Here is a 19,135-nt window from a genome sequence, read left to right on the forward strand (position 1 = left end):
TGCATAGACTCACTTGCAATGTGTATATCACATCACTGGATTCACACAAGTCTTCAAAAATTGGAAGAAAATATGAAATGTAACTTTGTCCTTTTCTTGGTAACAAGAGACTCACCCAGAAAACAGGTTAGGAAGAATATATGACTATTAAGTCAAAGTGAAAAGAACCACCTGAACATGTTATTGATGCTATTTTACCCAATTAATAATTTGAGCAGTAATTTAAACTTCAAATCTGGCAAGGCATCCCATGTTCTAGCTAAGCTCTTAAAGGCTATCAGTTTATTGTATAGAAATATATAAAACTGCATTTTAATTATGACATAATTCTGCTGCAAAATCATATTCTCCAATAAGCATTTCTTATGTTTTAATTCAGTACACTGCATACTGTACATTCACATTTGGCACAACATGAAAGCCACATAAAATGAGCTATCCAGTACAATGGTTCAAGAAAATAGATCTTACCACTAGGGCTGGAACTTGATGCATTTTTGCAGCAGGAGTTCCTGGACGTGGGTAAAACTGATTAATAAAGAGGCTTGGAAACCTGTACTCTTCTACAAGTTTCATGGTGTCTTGAAAATCTTCATCTGTCTCCCCTGGAAAACCACAGATGATGTCTGTAGCAATTGTTATTCCAGGCACTCTGCAATGGAAGTGGAAAAAAATGTTAAACAGCGAACTGGTACACGAAGTCTCACCCTACATAAAAATCTCATTCCCTTGAAAATGAAAGGAATAATTACTCAACTTGCCTTCGGCTAGAGAACTAAAACCTAACACCAGTTCTAGAAAAAGTACAGTGGGATTTTTAATGGCCATTTCTTTGACAATAAAAAACGTGGTGCAGGGGTGAGAACCCAAAGAATGGAAAACAAGAGAGAAGTTGCAGTAAATATTTGACCCATAACTGAAAAAGAACAAGAATGAAAACCTCCTGGATTAATTCCTCAGGCACTTGAAACCACAGGTTACCAGCAGAGCTTGTAAATTCATTAATTGTCGTTACTCAGTCTGCAAAGTTTATAAGCTCCAGGGCTTTATTACTAGAATTAGTTAATCGCTTGCACTGCTGTAACGCTGCAGAAAGGGTAGGGCAAAGATGTGGACCTGACATCCTGAAGAGTTTAGGAATTCCAGTCCAATTTGGCTTTTGTAGTTAACAAAAGCTTCCTTTAGTCAGAACCAACCTTCTAACTCATTCCTCCTTAAAATAAGTCTAATCATCCACTCTCCCCATAAAAAAGACAAAAACAAATAAATTGTTGTTGCGGTGCTGTAGCAGCCGTGTTGGTCCTAGCATATTAGAGAGACAAGGTGTGTGAGGTAATATCTTTTATTAGACTGACTTCTGTTGGTGACTGAGACAAGCTTATGAGAAATGAAGCTTTTGAGAAGAACTCTGTGCAAGCTTGAAAGGTTGTCTCTGTCACCAACAGAAGTTGGTCCAAAAAAGGTTTTATCGCACCCACTCTGTCTCACTATAAAAATTCACTATTCTAAGGCACTAGCACAAAACTACCCTTTTATTTAGCAACAGCAACTTTTCTTAACTTTTTACCTCAGCTAGATATATCTCATAATTAAGAGAAATGAATGTCCCTTCTCAAGCAGTGTTGCTAGTGGATAGAGAACTTGACCTAGGACTCAGGAGATTTAGATTCTATTCCCAGCTCTGCCACTGGCCTGCTGGATGACCTTGGGCAAGTCACTTCACCTTTCTGCGCCTGGGTTTCCCCATCTGTAAAATGGAGATAAGAATGCTGATCTCCGTTTGAGATCTACTGATGAAAAGTACTATATAAGCATCAATATGGTACTTACAATACTAAGTTGTTTCTTGGCACCCCAGTACCAAACATATTGACAAACTGGAAGGAATATGACTTTTAAGGAAATGTAAGAGCTAAATAAGTATATAATAGGTTGACTTCTTTATACCAAAGCAAGGGTTGGGATGTAAAAAAAACCCACACTCTACGTGTGTGAATGCTGTAGTGTAGAGACTGGTCCTATCTGATTCCCTCAGGCCAAGAAGAAGAAAGGATATCTGGTCCTAAGTTGAACAGTTGGTCCCTAAGCCACTCTGCAGCTCTATGGTGGCCCCCAAGCATGCAGATGCAGATCTGCTCCCTGCCCCACACTCATCTTCCTCCTTTCTGACTGCTTCCTCCCAAAACCTGGGATGGATTCCCCAGACAGGACACTGGTGGTGCTGGGTTCTCTCATTTTCCCTATCCAGGTATCTAGTAACATAGATGAACAAACAAATACTTATCATCTGAATACCATCTGTGTAATATTTAGATGTCCAAAGAGAACTATTATTTGTTCTAGGACAATAAAAAGGGATATGCACTTAATGAAACCACTAATGGGACTATTCTGTGTTGTCTTTCACAAGACCTTGGTTTGATTCCCTGTCTGTTCCACCATGGCATTTGCTGGTAGTAATTCAGAGACAGTGACCCTTTGACAAAAAATGTCACACACTGAATCAAGAGGCATCTCTCCAGCAAATTAAGTAGCTGCACTAATGTGCCACAGAAGTAAGGGTCAGTTCAAGACAGGAAGGTCAGTTTGATCTTGTAGTTAGAACACAGAACTGGGAGTCAGGAGATCTGATTTCTAATGCCAGCTCTTCTACAGACTTCCTGTGTTACCTTCGAAAAGTCACTTAGTCTTTCTGTGTCTTCATCCACCATCTATAAAATGGGGACAACTACTTTCTGACAGGTTTGTTTGAAAGACTAAATTAATTAATGCTTGAGAGGTGATAGTATGATAATTACAAAAAAGCCAATGAATAAGAAAAAGAAAGAAAATTAATTTATATTTCTCAGACTGCTGCAAGACTTGCAGAGTGGGAGGTATAAAATGGGAAAACACGTGGTTGTTTCCCTTTCACTTAGGATGACAGGATTTTTGTTTAAATCTTGCATATGTGAGCCAGGCTGCTTGCTCTCTCTTTTTCAAATGGCATTATTTTTTAGTGTAGTTAGCTGCATGGAAGTCATGTAGATACTAATGTCACAATATTCCTCCTCCTTAGGTTTAAATAAAAACATAAAAATCTTTTCCTCCATTCTTTATTACATTTATGAGTTCAGAACCTAAGGTTTAAGACTGAAGTCAAACCATGGCAGATTAAAAAAACCCCAACATTTATTTGACCTAACACATAAAATAGGTATTTTTTGAGAGATCTGTCCCAATAGATGGGAAGGACTTTTCTCTTGCTAAATAAAGTTAAGTAGGAACCAATAGCTGAAATGTAAGTATAATGTGAAACAATCTGCTGCTGTGGGCCAAAGGGCCTGGAGTGGCTCCCACTGGTTAACTAAGCCTGACATAAGCGGCAGGATATACAGTTCTACTTGAAATGAAGTAATGTAAACATCCACGGTAGCTAAGAACTGAATAAACAGAGGAATTTTGCATTCTATGACACTTCCCCTGCTCACACAGCACATATTTTGAGCTACAATGGCAGGCTTACATGAGACAAAATATATTACTTCAAAATTAATATCAAATAACACCAGCTGACATTTCTCGTAACATTAATAAAACACTCATTAAGTTTGACAAGACCATTATAAGTTAGTTATTTTAGCCATTTTAATGATATTGTGGGCAGCAGTGTAAGCATTTATTGACTAAAGTACTGGTGATACCATCCTTTATCTCAGCTGGCCTGTTTCTAAGGCAACATGAATTATAAGGTTCAATCAAGCTAGATTCAGTAAAATGTGTTCTTCCCCCCCTCCCTGAGTGTAAAGGAAATTAAACATTTTTTAAATTCATAAACTGCACAAATGTCTGAATTCTGTTTGGTGATAAGGTGTTAATTATTTTAGTAATTAGATTTCTGCCTGGATGGGATTATGCTACACACAGTGGAAAAACTAGGTTTGGGAAATGGAGTAAAGACCAGAGAGTCTATTCAGCAACAGCAATTAATTATAGCCCAATCCAATATGCCTGTCTAAAATACGACATTGCTCTGTGCTGTTTTTATATCACTTTTGACTACAAACTAAAATGTTAAGGAAAAATGTTTTTTAAAAGGGAGAAAAGGAACAGTGTGTGTAAACTCCATTCAATAGAAAATCCAATCCTGAAACAATCAAACTACCTGTGCTTCTCAAACACACACAAATACAAATAAATGGAGTTTCTTCCACATACACAGAATCATTTTCATAATGACAGAGCAGAAGGGAAGAACAACAATGAGGGTATGGTTAAAAACATTTAAATTTGAAAACTAAGGTATCTTGGTGTCTGAGAGACTGAAACAAAGCAACGAAAGGTTCTTTACTCGGAAGTAAAGATCCGACTATGAAATAAAATATAAAATTAAGCAACAAAGATCAGTTTTTCTTCACAAATGTATCAGCCAAATAAATAAGCTGCTTTTAAAGATGAACTGTAAAGATATGGTGTTTTAAGTTAAACAGAATTAAGTGCTGAATGTTACTACTAATCATTCTGTGGTAATAGGTATTTAATACATACGTGAGTTTTTAGTAACGTTCTAAAAATTCTTTATAGTCTGATATCTGCTGGGTCTTTCTAGAGTCAGTAGAGATGCTCCAGAATGCATCATTGGTGAATCCAGAATACACAGTGGACTTTATGAAGGACAAAAATAATTTTTTAACATATATAAGACCACTTACAAATGTATTTATGCACTGAATGCGACCTGCAGATTGGTTATTGGGGGCACTTGGCATATACCATTACTTCTGTGCTGTTCTCAAACCGATGAAAGACTTTCCAGTTCATTTAAAGGAAGTTTTAATCCTGACAAATTCCTCAAAAGACACAATGCAACAGTTACATCTTGCAATCATAAACCTTTAAAGCACTGCAATATTTACTCCTAAGGGAATTCTGCACCAAAAAATTTAAAATTCTGCACATAAATATTTTAAAATTCTGCAAAATTTTACATATTTTATTTGTCAAAATAACACAATATAATCACACCAGTTTCAATGATTTTGGTCATTTATTTCAAAATACCCTATCAGCAAGTATGTCTGTAACAATACAGAAAACAAAAAAGATTCAGGAAATGTTTTTTGACAAATGGATTCCTTACTAGGCATATTAATACAGAACTCTGAGTAATATTTCATTTAAGCTACAATACAGAACCGTTTTTCCTACACTTCTCAGAAGCAGTGCAAAGGCTTGCGGCAGTTGGGGCAATGGAGTTGCTGAGGGAGAGGGAAATAAATTGCTGGGAAGGAGCCTGGGTTGTTGGGTATGGGTGGGAAAAGTATGGAACAGGTTTTCTGGGAGGGTGGAGCGGAATTGTTAGAGAGCATCCCCCATGCAGACCCTGGCTGACCCCTAGCCTCCCCCATTCAGCCAGGCACATTTGCCCCCTGTCCCCATGTGTTCCTAACCCCCATGTGCCCTTGTACCCTCTGTCCATGTGTCCCTCCACCCAGACACCCACTTCCCCCATCCCCATATGTGTCCCTGTCCCCCTCCCCCTGTCCCCATGTGTCTCTGTAGCCCCACTCAGCCACCCTCTGTCCCTATGTAGCTCTGCACACCCTTCCCCATCACCATGTGGCCCTGCACCTCCCTCCCCCCATTCCCCTGTGCTCCACTCCTATTCAGCCCCTGCCCCAGTCTGTCCTCCCCCATTAGCCCTTTTGAGCTCCTATCTGATCCCCCCAGCACCCCACGCTGTCTGTATCCCCATGGCTCCTGTCTCCTGACCTGGCCTGACAGGTGCTGTGAAGAAGGTAGGTTCTTTCTCTTCCCTAGCTGGCCTGGAGCTGCTGCTTTGTTCTATCACCACAGTGCCTTCCGGTTGGCAAAGGGCAGAACTACAGCAACATTTCAGCAGAAGCTTTTTTCTGTGCAAAAAATTAAAAATATGTGTGGCTCGTTAATTATGCACACACGCAGTACTGCAGAATTTCTCCAGGAGTAAATATTTTGGCTGTGAAGAGGGTGTGCTATTATCTCTACCCACTCAGCTATGACTCAAGAAACAAAGGAAGAATAGTTATTTACAAAAGGTTTCAGAGTAGCGGCCGTGTTAGTCTGTATCTGCAAAAAGAAAAGAAGTACTTGTGGCACGTCTCTAAGGTGCCACAAGTACTCCTTTTCTTTTTATTTACAAAAGAATCTCTGCTGGAGCCTTTTATATCGAAAATGTACTTTTTATAGAAATCAGGAGAAGTTGAAGAATGGCACACTTTATCTACAGAAAAATATATTTGTTTCTATGGGAATTTGCTAATTTGGGGTTTCTGAACTAACGGCTTGTCGACCTAAGTTACGCTACTCCAGCTATGTGAATAACGTAGCTGGAGTCGATGTACCTTAGGTCGACTTACCCCGGTGTCTTCACTGCGCTGCGTCAAAGGGAGACACTCTCCAGTCGACTTACCTCACTGTTCTCAGAGAGGTGGAGCGGGGTCGATCAGAGAGCATTCTGCCATCTTCTCTAGACCCACTAAATCAACCCCTGCTACATCTATTGCAGCAGCGTCTATCTCCAGGTAGTGGAGACAAACCCTAACTCTCTCCTTTCTTCCCTATAGCTAAACCTCTTCCTCCTGCTCATGTAGGTTTGAGGAGGAGTTGGGGCCAGCAACATAAGCACCACCTGGGACATCCGTGTCTGCCCAAAGGGTAGAAGTTACTGTTGCTGCTTTAATGAGCAGGAGTCCAAAGACCATTGTATTGATGTGATAGCACCTCCGGTTACTGAAGAATCTGGAAGCAGTCACGATGGAGCCAAGGAGAACATCCATTTAAAGATGGGAGAGAGAAGGAGGTAGAGGGACGTTTGGGAGAGTGAGAGCAGGGAAGAAATACAAGTGTCTTATCCTTCATCTGGAAAGAAACCCTTTCAGACTGCAGGGACAGAGACAGAAATGACTTCCACCTCCCAAAGGTGGAGGAAAGAGCTTGGGGGGAAGAGAAGGGGGGGAATAGGAACAGGGCGTGGGTAAATCCTGCAACAGGCCAATTACAATGAAACTGACTCCAAGCTCTGAGCTCCCCACTCCTGTTTGCCTGAGAGATCCAGACAACTGCTTCTGTTTGCCTTGTTGCAAGTTGCAGCCAGGATGGAGGAAAACAAAAAAGAAACTGGACCTGCTTGATCTTCTGTCTCCTAACCCCAAGTGGTGTGAAGGAAGGGCCCAATCACAAATAACTTGGGAGATAAGAACACAGGATGTGTTGCTTTCTTCTCCTTCCCAGCAGCAGGTCAAAAGACTGCTGAAAGAGAAGGAGAGATGGGCTGCTTGGGCTCTCAAGCAGCAGCAGCAGAGGGAGCTCTACACTACCTACCAGTCACTGTAACAAGCCCACTGAGCATCTCTGTGGCACATTCCTTGGACCCATACTCATCCCCCCAAACCCTACTAATTCTCTCCTTTGTCTTCGTAAGGATGGGGTGTTTCCTCTATCCTTGCCAAAGATTTTGGGGGGGTTTACGCCTTCTCCTTCTATTTTTAGGTAACAGTTTTGTTTTAGCCTCCAGCAAGACTGCTCAAAGATTCTTTGGGGGTACAGGTGCTTTCCTTCCTTTTCCTTGAGGTGTTTTCTTAAGGCAGGAGCTGCTGTTAATTCTGATCAGATTCCTATTGGTGCTAAGATTCTACATGAGCACAGGATGGGTGAGTTTACCTGTGAAAAGGAGGATTGAAGAAGGGACCTTTGGGGGGATCTCTAAATATCACAGATTAACTCCTTTTGACCATTTATTTTAACACTTACTGTTAGCAAAGGCAAGGGTTCACTTAACAAATGAATGCATCTGCACTTGAAAATCTGTAATAATTCTACATTGTTAACATTATAGTCTAAGATAAAAGCATCACAAAAAGTGGATTGGGCCTTTTGTGCTCATAACTATTGGGGTATATGTCTAACACCTCAGACAATGTGGTGAAACTGATTTCAGGGGCTGATTAGACCCTGTAGTGGGAGGTTGGGTTTCCTGATGCCTGTCCAGTTCTGACACCTGTATGGTCAGCTCTGTCTTTTTCATAATTGACTGCTTAGAGAGAGATGAATGCTTCACCTTTCTGGGGGACAACAACCAAAAAACATAGCAGGCATTTAGATGCTACAGTGAGGGGCACTGTAAAAAAAAATACCTAGAAAGAGATATCCAGAAGGAAGAAAGGCCCATGAGTGATTTGACTGGGAAGAAGACGGACCACATGTAACTTTAGGTTCCTGAAAAACAAGCCAATTTTCACAAAGCACAATATCTATGGTAAATCATCAGCAAATGCGTGAAATTTGTCCAGGTTCAGATTCCACACGAATCATTTCATGCAGCTTTAATTACAGCAAACATTGCCTTCAGTAAACAATTTTCACAAAATCCACATCCAATCAAGAAATTAAATGAAGAGAAATTAGGAGATAAAATGCAATTTATTAACAGCTTCATCACCATTTCCTTTGATTCCCTGAAACTACTTTGCACAACAAAGTTGCTTCTCCATGTCCTATTCAGCACCTCATATTTAATATGCTAAATCTACCAATGATTTAACATTCTCCAAGAGTTTTAAACAAGATTTTTTCCAACAACAGGAAAATACTGTTTTTTTAAATCAACTCTAGAAGCAACAATATGAACAGTAACACACCTGTTCTTAGCGTCAGACTATAAAGATGGCCTGGGAGTACAGATCAGTGCTCCCAATGAGGATGGGTTATAGGATTTTTTTCTGAGATGTATCGTACCAAAGTTAAATGCAAAAAGGAGAATTGCACAATGTAAAAATTCACACAGATACTTGTTGCCAGGACAGAAAAATGTTAAGCTTATGAAAAATAATCTTCTGAGAGTATCAGAGGGGTAGCCGTGTTAGTCTGGTTCTGTAAAAGCGGCAAAGAGTCCTATGGCACCTTATAGACTAACAGACGTATTGGAGCATGAGCTTTCGTGGGTGAATACCCACTTCGTCGGATGCATGTAGTGGAAATTTCCAGAGGCAGATATAAATATGCAAGCAAGAATCAGGCTAGGGATAATGAGGTTAGTTCCATCAGGGAGGATGAGGCCCTCTTCTAGCAGTTGAGGTGTGAACACCAAGGGAGGAGAAACTGCTTTTGTAGTTGGCTAGCCATTCACAGTCTTTGTTTAATCCTGAGCTGATGGTATCAAATTTGCAAATGAACTGAAGCTCAACAGTTTCTCCTTGAAGTCTGGTCCTGAAGTTTTTTTTTGCTGCAGGATGGCTATCTTTCAATCTGTTATTGTGTGTCCAGGGAGGTTGAAATGTTCTCTTACATTATTGTATATTGCCATTCCTAATGTCTGATTTGTGTCCATTTTTCCTTTCAGGTAGGGACTGTCCAGTTTGGCCGATGTACATAGCAGAGGGGCATTGCTGGCACATGATGGTGTAGATTACATTGGTGGAGGTGCAACACTTCTTCTGAGAAATATTGTTAACCGTCAAGACTTTAATCTCATTTATGTCTTTGCATTCTGAAATCTTCACTCTAGTAGTCCGGTAACCAATGTGTCCAGCAAACCTCCAGATGAGATTGGTATCATAGATGAAATCATTTGAAGGCATCTGCATGGCAGTCTTTGTCTTAAAGGATAATTGAGAGAAATACCATGAGTAGACGGTAGCTCTCCTTTAAAATTCCCAGTGCGTCATCAGGGTCCTCAAAGGGAAAGGTCTTGAACTTTTTCTTGGAACTTGGGGGCCCATCAGAAATCCTGGGAGCCACAAGTACCTTCTCAATATTATTACTTTTGAGAGCAAAGCGCCTGGATGTATATCCTATGACACACAAAAAGCTGCCCCAGAGTGTCTTTAGTCACTCCCAGTCATTCCCAAGTGATGGCTTCAGATCAGTAATCTTGGTCTCTTGCACACTGAAGTACATTGAACCAATTCTGCAAGTCATAATCTGCCAAAATAATCCATTCATTGGCAATTTTCAGATACAGGCGTTAAAATTGCATACAATTTTCCAGCACTTTGGTCCAGATTTCTGGACCTCTGGTTCAGATGAGGGGATCTGAAGAACTTCCCTCCTTTGGCTACTGTGACCAAAAACCTGGTTAAAGAAAGGAATCAAACAAACAAAAAGCACCCCAAACTCCTTTTGTGTAATCTGCTATATGCTCTCAGGCTTTAATAATACAAGTTATCTCGTGCAAGTTATCAAAACTCCTTTGCAAAACTTCATAGGGGAGTGGTGCTACCTACCCTTCCTCTTCAAATTGTATGATGTCAAATAACTTGTGGTTTTTTACATGAAGAACTGACAGTGGTATGTCCAAGACTTCAGACAGGCACTAGACCATGTTCTGAAATGCTACAGTATTATTCAAAATGTAGATATCCTCAGGGGAAGGGAAGTGGGTCTCCTCAATTATGGGTCCCTCTCCTCTTTCAGCTCCAAATGTTATCTCAAGAGAAATTATTATTGGAGATTTCTTTGGTGGTGAACACAGTAGGGAGATCACTGCATTTTAAGGACTGATTCAGACTTCCTTGGTTTTGAGAACAAGGAAGTCTCATCACCAAACACGCATAAACATGAAGACTGACTCAGTCACTCAGGCCACACAAGGAAACGCCAAGCAGGTAGAGCTGTTGCACCAACATTTTTCCTACAAGTTGATGAAGCACAAACATAACCCACATATAGCCTGTGAACCAGATAAGTATATTTGAGTATTCTCCAGAGAAAAAAGATCTTTTAGACTGTCAGGATCAGCTATGCAACTGTTTATAAAATGAATGGAACTGACAAACACTTGGCTCAGAGAACAACAAAGATTTCTTTGGCAACCCCGACCTAAATTCTGCAGCCATTTGAGCAGCACACAGGAAAGCCAGAGGCAGCTATGTGTAAAATAAGAACAGAAGGTTGAAGGAATAAATGTAAGAAAATTAATAATATAACCACGATAGCAGTCCTTTGATTATTTATTTCTATACTGAATTGCATCTAGGATCAATTCCTAGCTCTGCCACTGGACTGTGAGGTGACGTTGGGAGTCACTGTGTCTCAGTTTCCACATCTATAAAATGGGGATAATAATACTTACCTTTATGTAAGGTACTTTGAAATGTACAGATGAAAAGAGTTATACATAGGCTAAGTATTTTTATTGTTGCCCTACCCCTTCAGTGTGTTACAGATTTTTGCATTGACAACATAATTAGAGGTTGACAGGAGAGACAACAGGAAGATTTTACAGCCAGGTAGGTGGTGGCTGGGGCTTTTGGTAATCAGGAAGCATGGGAGGCAAGTGGAGATAATCAGCACCTATACTCCAGAGGAAAAGGTATTAAAAAATTAAAATTATTAAATTATTGAAAAATAAATAAGAAAAAAGAGAAAACCCCCCACAAACTTGTAAATAAATGTGACAAGAAGAGACAGAAGTTCTGTAGCTTGCAATACAGAGAGAAAAACAAGAACTGAGGGACAGCTGGTGCATGGGGTTCTTTTGTACCTTCTGTCCTAGAATATTTGAACATGTTCCAGCAAGCCCCCAAGTAGCTAAACACCTAGGAATGGATGTGGCAGTGCATGATCACTGATAAGGCAACACAAAATGAGACTAAATAATTGCAACACAACATTCCAAGGACCAGTCGTGAAAATAAACAAAGCTGAAGAGTAGCATCCAAATAAGGTATCTTAATTATGAAAATGATCTATATTATAAGCAATTAAACTGTTTGAAATTTAATATATTTGGTCCAAGGAATCATTCATCATACCAACCTCAATGAGGAATGCTATGTCTACCTCTTATCAAACTGTCCATCAGAACAGGCAAGTAAGAGATACACTGTCTTTAACTGAATTTTTATTAAATCTGTAACTAAAAACTAAATCTGACAAAATAAAGTGAGCACTATATCCAGTTGCAAAGTAGCTTCAGACAGTGTGACAAATTAAAGGTAACTTGGAGAGAAAAAACCAAACTATTAACTAACATTCAATAGCAAGCTAAATTAGAAATTCAATTTATGGAAACTATAATTCTTAGACCTCATTGTTTAAAGCTGTGTTACATGGCCATTATTCAAATCTTCTATTTTGATTACTTTTAGCAAATTTAAATCTGCTGATGGTGTGCATATTTCCAATAAATACACCAGCATGAGATTGTAAAAGTCTACGATGGTTTCATTTACAAGTAGGCTCACCAGTGTTAACCTTCACTTGACTACTGAAACACTGAACACTAGAAGACTTTTTAATAGGTCATTTAAAAAAAATTTAGATTTAAAAAAAATAGTGAGATAACATTTAGAAAAAAAAATCTAAATAAAATATGTTTTTATATGCAGATTTTCCCTTCTTTTCACTAGCCTGACTCTTCAGAACTGATTCTCAAAACCCCACATAAGGAAGAGGGGGAGATAGTAATGACATACTATCCTATGCATTTTACAGAGGTGACTGCATTGCAATTCTCACAATATTCAGATATACACTCTTCTGTGTTTCCCTGAGTTATCGCCAGGAGTGGTGTGTTTATATGGATGGGAGAATAACTTGCAAAAACCTTAAATCCTACTGTTTAATTTGATAGTGGTTCACTGTCAAACACTTCAGACTTCAAGGGCAGCAGAAACTACGTTAATTCTACGTCTCAGAACTACAGAATCACTATATGAGTTGTATAGTGAATTATACATTTCACTTGGTGCAGAATTCTGCCAGCTACATGTTTGATAGTGAGTCTCATAGGAAACACATTACACCTGTGCTCTGCACTAGCTTCCATCTGATTTGTGACTGCAGTTTCAAGTGCTGGTTTTGACCTTTAGAGTCATAAATAGTTTTGAAACAAGTTACCTTAGAAAGGTGACATTGAAGATGTCTCAGAGTAGCAGCCGTGTTAGTCTGTATCCGCAAAAAGAAAAGGAGGACTTGTGGCACCTTAAAGACTAACAAATTTATTTGAGCATAAGCTTTCATGAGCTTATGCTCAAATAAATTTGTTAGTCTCTAAGGTGCCACAAGTCCTCCTTTTCTTATTGCAGAAGTTGTGATTAGCTGAGGTGCTTGAGCTAACAGCCCTCTAAGTTTAAACGAGAAGGGTCGGCAGCTGAATATTTTCCATGAAGGGTCTGCAACTTGTTCCCAATCTGAATTTTCAGAACCTGGATTGGCTGATATTCAGATGGAGCTCCAAGGCCTGATTTCCAAACATATCTACGAAGACAAACTGATGGTGCAGACTGAGATTGGGTTGGGTAGAATTTTATTTTAATGGGGACTGGGATTGGCCATTTTGATTTGGAATCTCCTTTTTAGATATTGATCTTGTAAAACAGGTGCACTTTATAATTAATGTAATTCTCTACCTGAAATTGCCATAGATAAAAGAATAACGGTATTATGTTTTAACAATTACAGCATAGGTTGTTTGATGCACATTTCCCTCCTATCAGCTGTAGTCTGAATGTTTCCTGGTCTAATTTTCATCATCAATTACCTTGAAGGAACCGTTTAGGCTTGGACTCCCACTAAACTTATTCATCTTTAAAGTACCATGCACTTCCCATACAAGTGAAACATTTTACAGAACTTCATTAGAGATTTATAACTTCAAATCATTATTGTTTTATGACTTAAAAATGAGTGACTTAAGACAAAAAGCTCAACATCCTTACACTTCATTTCTATTCAGTCTCTAATAAATACCATCTGGTGTGTACTTTAGGGATATAATACCCGTCAAAAACTCAGCCAGATTATGAGAACCAGCACCAAGTTGATCTGAAATGCATATTTGAACAGATGTGTTTAAATTACATCTCCGTCTATCCACATGCATAAATTCAGAGCAAGTGCGTATTGATTTAAAATGCATAAAAAAGGGATTTGGAGATGCATCAAAAGTGAACAGCATCTCAACGGATCAAGGCTCGCATTATTAAAGGTCATCACTAAAAATAAAGTTTGCATTTATTAAGGGTTGCTCCAGGGAACAGTTCATGAGAACTGACTTAATGATTGTAGCACTAAAACAGCCATTGAAACTACACTAATTTTCTATAACCCCTCAGTATTTAACATTAAAACTGTCAAGTATGATCAGAAATAATAGGATCTCAGTTATCAGCAGCTGTGAACAATATATGGTTTTTATGCTGATCCCAAAGACTAAGTGTCTTGGCTCTAATGTCCAACCCCTGACTCTTGCTTCAATAACAGTCATTTACTTCTTCACATTGACATCAAAGTCAGGGGAATCACATAAAAAAGGAATAATTAATACGTGTGTTTTCTATGGTGATGAAGTTCATTGATGAACTTCAAGAAGTTCTCTTGTTAATAGAGTAAATATCTATTTTAACATTTAGCATTTTGTCAGGTTCAGTAGGTAACATTTAGCGGTTTGTCAGTGTTCAGTAAGACAGAAATAGAATTTTTTTTTTAACCATTTGATGTGTTTGCTTTTGTTTTTGCTATGACTTATTCACTGTTAATATTTCGGGGGGACATTCAACCAGCGAGAAAGACAAGTCTGTAATTATCTCAGTAATTATCTCTATAACTAATGCCACTGCTGTGGCCTTACTAGCAAGCAAGGGAACCCAGTGTTTTCAGAATGAATTTCTCAAGCAATTGTAAGGGACAATAGAGAAGTGTCACTGAAAGTTGAGAGTCTGTAGAAGCAATGCAAAGAATGGTCTTGCACAACTACACAAATTCAACAGCCATAGGGTTGTTAAAATATGCTACTTTTAAATTGCTATGCTTTGAAATTGTTTGAAATACATTTACAACAGAGAGCACAGACTCACAATTACGCAAAATATGTTGACGTGTAAAAATCGTTAATCAATTTGATCAATATTAGATATCAGTAAAAACACTTGTATTACTGTTGGACACTACAGAAAAAACATGAATTACTAAATAGAAGTCTTGAGAGTCTACATTTTCTGCTCTATTGTGACACGTCAATGCGCTGAGCATCCATTTTAGTTACTCTGACTGTATTTATGCTACATTCAGGAACAGAATACTAACCAGGTCAGAACCTGTACTGAAAACTTCATACCGTTCTAGTCAGCATCTATGAACTCTCTAGTTAAAAGGTGATATATAAATGACATACAGCAACTGGAATTATAACTATGTCTATACATTTTCTTCAAACTGATATTAGCACTGCACTTTATCAATACAAATTGAGAAAGCTATAGTTTCTATTGAAAGTGAATGTGTAACCACAAAAAAATAAAATGAGTTAGTGCTCTGGGTGAAAAAATTGTACAAGTCCTACAGCTGACATCAACAGATGAGTAAAAACAGAAGACTCATGATCCTCTTTCCTTCCCGCACCTCCTCCACTCCATGGTTGCACCTATTAAGATAAAGTCACTGTTGTGAAAACAAAGGAAGGAGAATGTAGAACCTGAGGAAAGCCACAAATTACGGTGATAAAAACCTGATCATACTACCTTTCAACTCTTCAACATTCTTCTTAAAGCTCTACATTTAATGAAACCACAATGTTAAAAACATTATTCCGTACATAGATTCAATTGAAGTATGTGATGAGAAAGTAAGTCAAGAGGTTTATCTTCACTTTTAAACTTCTTTTTATACTAGCATAATGCAGTTTTCGCAGCTTGAATTAGGGAAGCCAGAAGGGAAACAAAACTGTATGAAAAAAATCAAGATATGTTTTAAATAATCCTCAAGAGACAAACCTCAATGATTTTTAAACATGCCAGACAATTATACAAGGCCACTTACTGGAATAAACTTTTTTAGTTACAAGGTATGCACTCATGGTATGCACATAAAATAAAATTCATATGCATAGGTACTTTTAACTTTATCTGTAAGTGGCCAGCGTACATGAATAACCTTGGCAGACAGGTCAGGATTGAAGCACACTGACTGGGCGAAGAAGCAGTTTAATAAAATAAATAATAGTAATTATTATTATTATAGATGATGATGAAAACATGGTCAAGAGTATTTCAAAGACACTAACTTTGTAGACTTGTTTATTTGCCAAAGAGACAACATCTCAAGATGACAATGTTCAGCTAAGGCAAAAATCATAATAGAAGTCTGGCCAGTCAGATGGGAAATAATGTGTTCTGAGTGAACCACATAACTGCCTCTCCTGCCCCTGTATTCCACGACTGAGGTGCTTAGCTCCCCTCTAGGCTACATAAGGGAAAAGGAGAATATGGCCCTAAATCTTGAGGACAAAATGTCGCATAAGAGCATGGTGATATGCCTGAAGCACAGTTTTATGTTTTAGGGATTAAATTTTCAAACAGATCATTTCAGATTCAGTAACAAGGCTATTTCCGCATTAAGCCAAAGCCCATGAGTTTAACTTCAGTGAAACCCAATGTGTGTTTTTATTAATGATCGTGTGAACAGTAACATGATATAAATTATGTCCCCAAAGAAAACAACGGAATAAAACTCAGATCACAGAGAGACTGAGAACTCACCTTGATAACATTCATTTAAGAAACTAAGGGGTAAATTGTCAGGAGTGAGCGTGTGCAAGGAATCTGCAATTCTGCCCGTGTGAACAATGAATGGAGTGCTTTGCTGAGTTTTCCAAGCACCTCGTTTTTAAATTCATTCATACCATTGGAGCTCTATTTATCATCAGGCCAATTTAGAAACATTACACAACAAAAATCAACCCTCAACTCCTCTGTCTTACCTTCTTCATGAATGTGTTTTTATCATAACCTAGTATTATCATAGGAATTTTTCTTGATTTTAAATTCAATTTTAAGAAGTTACAGACACAGTAGTAATGTTTAATAGCAAGAAAATTTCATTCTTAAAATAGTGGAAGGATAAAATAGGTCATGCATACAAGCAAGAGGTAACTCAGATTAATGCATTAGGGAAGCGATGAGATTTTCAAAAGTACTCAGTGTTGGCTTAACTCTGCTCCCATTTAAATATTCAGGCCAACCCTGAGCATTTTTTGAATAATGCACCCAACTTGAGCACACATCACATTACTGACTTTGTGTTCATTGCTGCTCTTTGGTGCATTACTTACTTACAGATTAATTAAGAGTACTAAGCAGAAAAAGAAGGGAAAAGAAAGAAGAAAATGGCTAAGTAAAGAGTTGGAAAAAAGAACTGATCCACTTTATTTTTCTTTAGAGAGTTGTCTTCTTGATAAATACTGAGGAGATGTATCTCTTATTATTTCAAATTAAAGTTCATTTTAATTATTTTTTTATTCTCCTTATTCACATATACTGGCAGCAATATTCCACAGCCAAACTCAAACTATTTCAAGTACTGTATTCTGTGAGCTTCATTTAACCCCTCCATCTGCTTTTTGACAAATGTAATCCCTCAAAAACACTAGAAAGTTGATACTTTCATTTTTACAAACCATAAGCCTAACAATATGAGCAAAATCAGCTATCAGTAAACCCCATTTTATAGACATGCCATAAATAACTATTGCAAAAATGAAACAACTGAACAAGACACCTTTTTGTTAAAAAATAGCTATATCTAACTGAGATTTAGACCACTGTTCTGGATCGAGATTGTTAAAATTAATTGCAGAAATGAGTGCATTTTAAAAAATAGTTAATTAGTCATACTTGTTTTAAATACATATTGACATATTTACACCTAAAGAAGAGGTCAAAGTATTTTCCATGCATGCCTCCAATAGAAAACAGCACAAGGTTTGTTCTCAAGTAATTTTAAACTACAGATAGCTAAGTAGGATCACCAAACTCCCAAGATTGACTAGAGTCTACAGTTCTGGAGGCACTGGTAATGAATTATATATAAACCACTTTTTGCATACCCTTTTGGAACTTGATATCGTTTTAATAAATTAATAATAATTTATACGTAAACATTGTTTTTCATCCATTAAACTATTAAAGTGCATCATAAAAGTGTGCAAGTATCATTAGGTTCCTGAATGTCTAAATTTAGACCCAGTTTAGGCAAAAGGAACTTTCTGTTAAAATCCCAATTTCAAAAGTGGCTTAGGCCCACATCCTCAAAGGTATTTAGGTACCTAGCTCCCACTGATTTCAGTGGGAATTAGGCACCTAAATACTTTTGAGTCTGTCTAAGGGGATAGCGCGGGTTTGTCTATCCAAGCTGGAGATTACATCTCCTGCTTCAGTGTAGAAATACCCTAAATCACTTTTGGAGGGGGAAACTTTGGGCTCCTAAGTCACATAGGCTTGGGTGCTTTTGAAAATTTTAATCTTAGGTCTTTAAAACTTAAAATCAATTTTGGCTAAAAGCAGAGACTGGATTTTAATAATAAAATTAACAGAATAAGAGAAATTATTTTATAACACATTTTGAATATTACAGGAATGCTTAGAGGTCCCAATCAGAGATTAGCCACCTTTGTGCTAGATGCTGTACAAACATATAGTACCAAAAGTTTGCAGTCTTGGTTAATACCATGAGACAATAAACAAACAAAAATGAAGGGCAAAGTAACAGTATTCCCAGCATGTTTTCAGATCAGTTGTGTTCAGTTTAGCATGTTGGGATTGTTTCGAAATAAAAATGAATGGTTAACAAAGATCTTCTTAAGGTCAAGATACCTGTATCATACCTTTATACATCTCATTTCATCCTGACAGATTTCAAAGCACTCTGTGAACTTAAACGTAATATAAACAAAGGAAGTATTTCCTTCATCTCTTATATGATACACCTTTGGTGAAATAAACCAACAATCATTTGAAGTAATATGAAAAAGACCCCTGCATCAAATATAATAACTGTTTCAATAATTTGCAAAATGCTTCTATTGAGGAAGGAAATAGTGAAATCAGTTACTGCAGGCACATAATATATATGTTGAAGCTACCAAAAACATAGCCAAATTCTAAAAAACCCCACCTACTATAGACCTCCTCATTCTGCAGCAGAAAACAGTGTATTCTTAATTCTCCCCCTTCCCCACCACTAAATAAGGTCACAGTATATCAGGGGGAGGGGGAAAAGAGTGTTTTGTTAGATTTCAAACTTTTCTCTCGTACCATTGTCAATATTGCTGTGAAGAATTTCAGCTCACCTCAGAGATGTGGCAATTAAAGCACGTAACCCCATTAAATATACTTACCAG

The 19,135-nt window shown here is 38.0% G+C and overlaps 1 protein-coding gene across 2 annotated transcripts in view; it reads right to left on the bottom strand.

Moving 5' to 3' along the window:
* Positions 1-19,135, bottom strand: part of CDKAL1 (CDKAL1 threonylcarbamoyladenosine tRNA methylthiotransferase) — a 657,626-nt gene that overhangs the window by 160,348 nt on the left and 478,143 nt on the right. For both annotated transcript variants that reach the window (XM_074944791.1, XM_074944792.1), the window contains one exon: positions 472-652. In XM_074944791.1, coding sequence (XP_074800892.1) covers positions 472-652 — 181 coding nt within the window. The remainder of the gene's footprint in view (positions 1-471; positions 653-19,135) is intronic.

This window comes from Natator depressus, chromosome 2, assembly GCF_965152275.1.
Source record: "Natator depressus isolate rNatDep1 chromosome 2, rNatDep2.hap1, whole genome shotgun sequence".
NCBI lineage: Eukaryota > Metazoa > Chordata > Testudines > Cheloniidae > Natator > Natator depressus.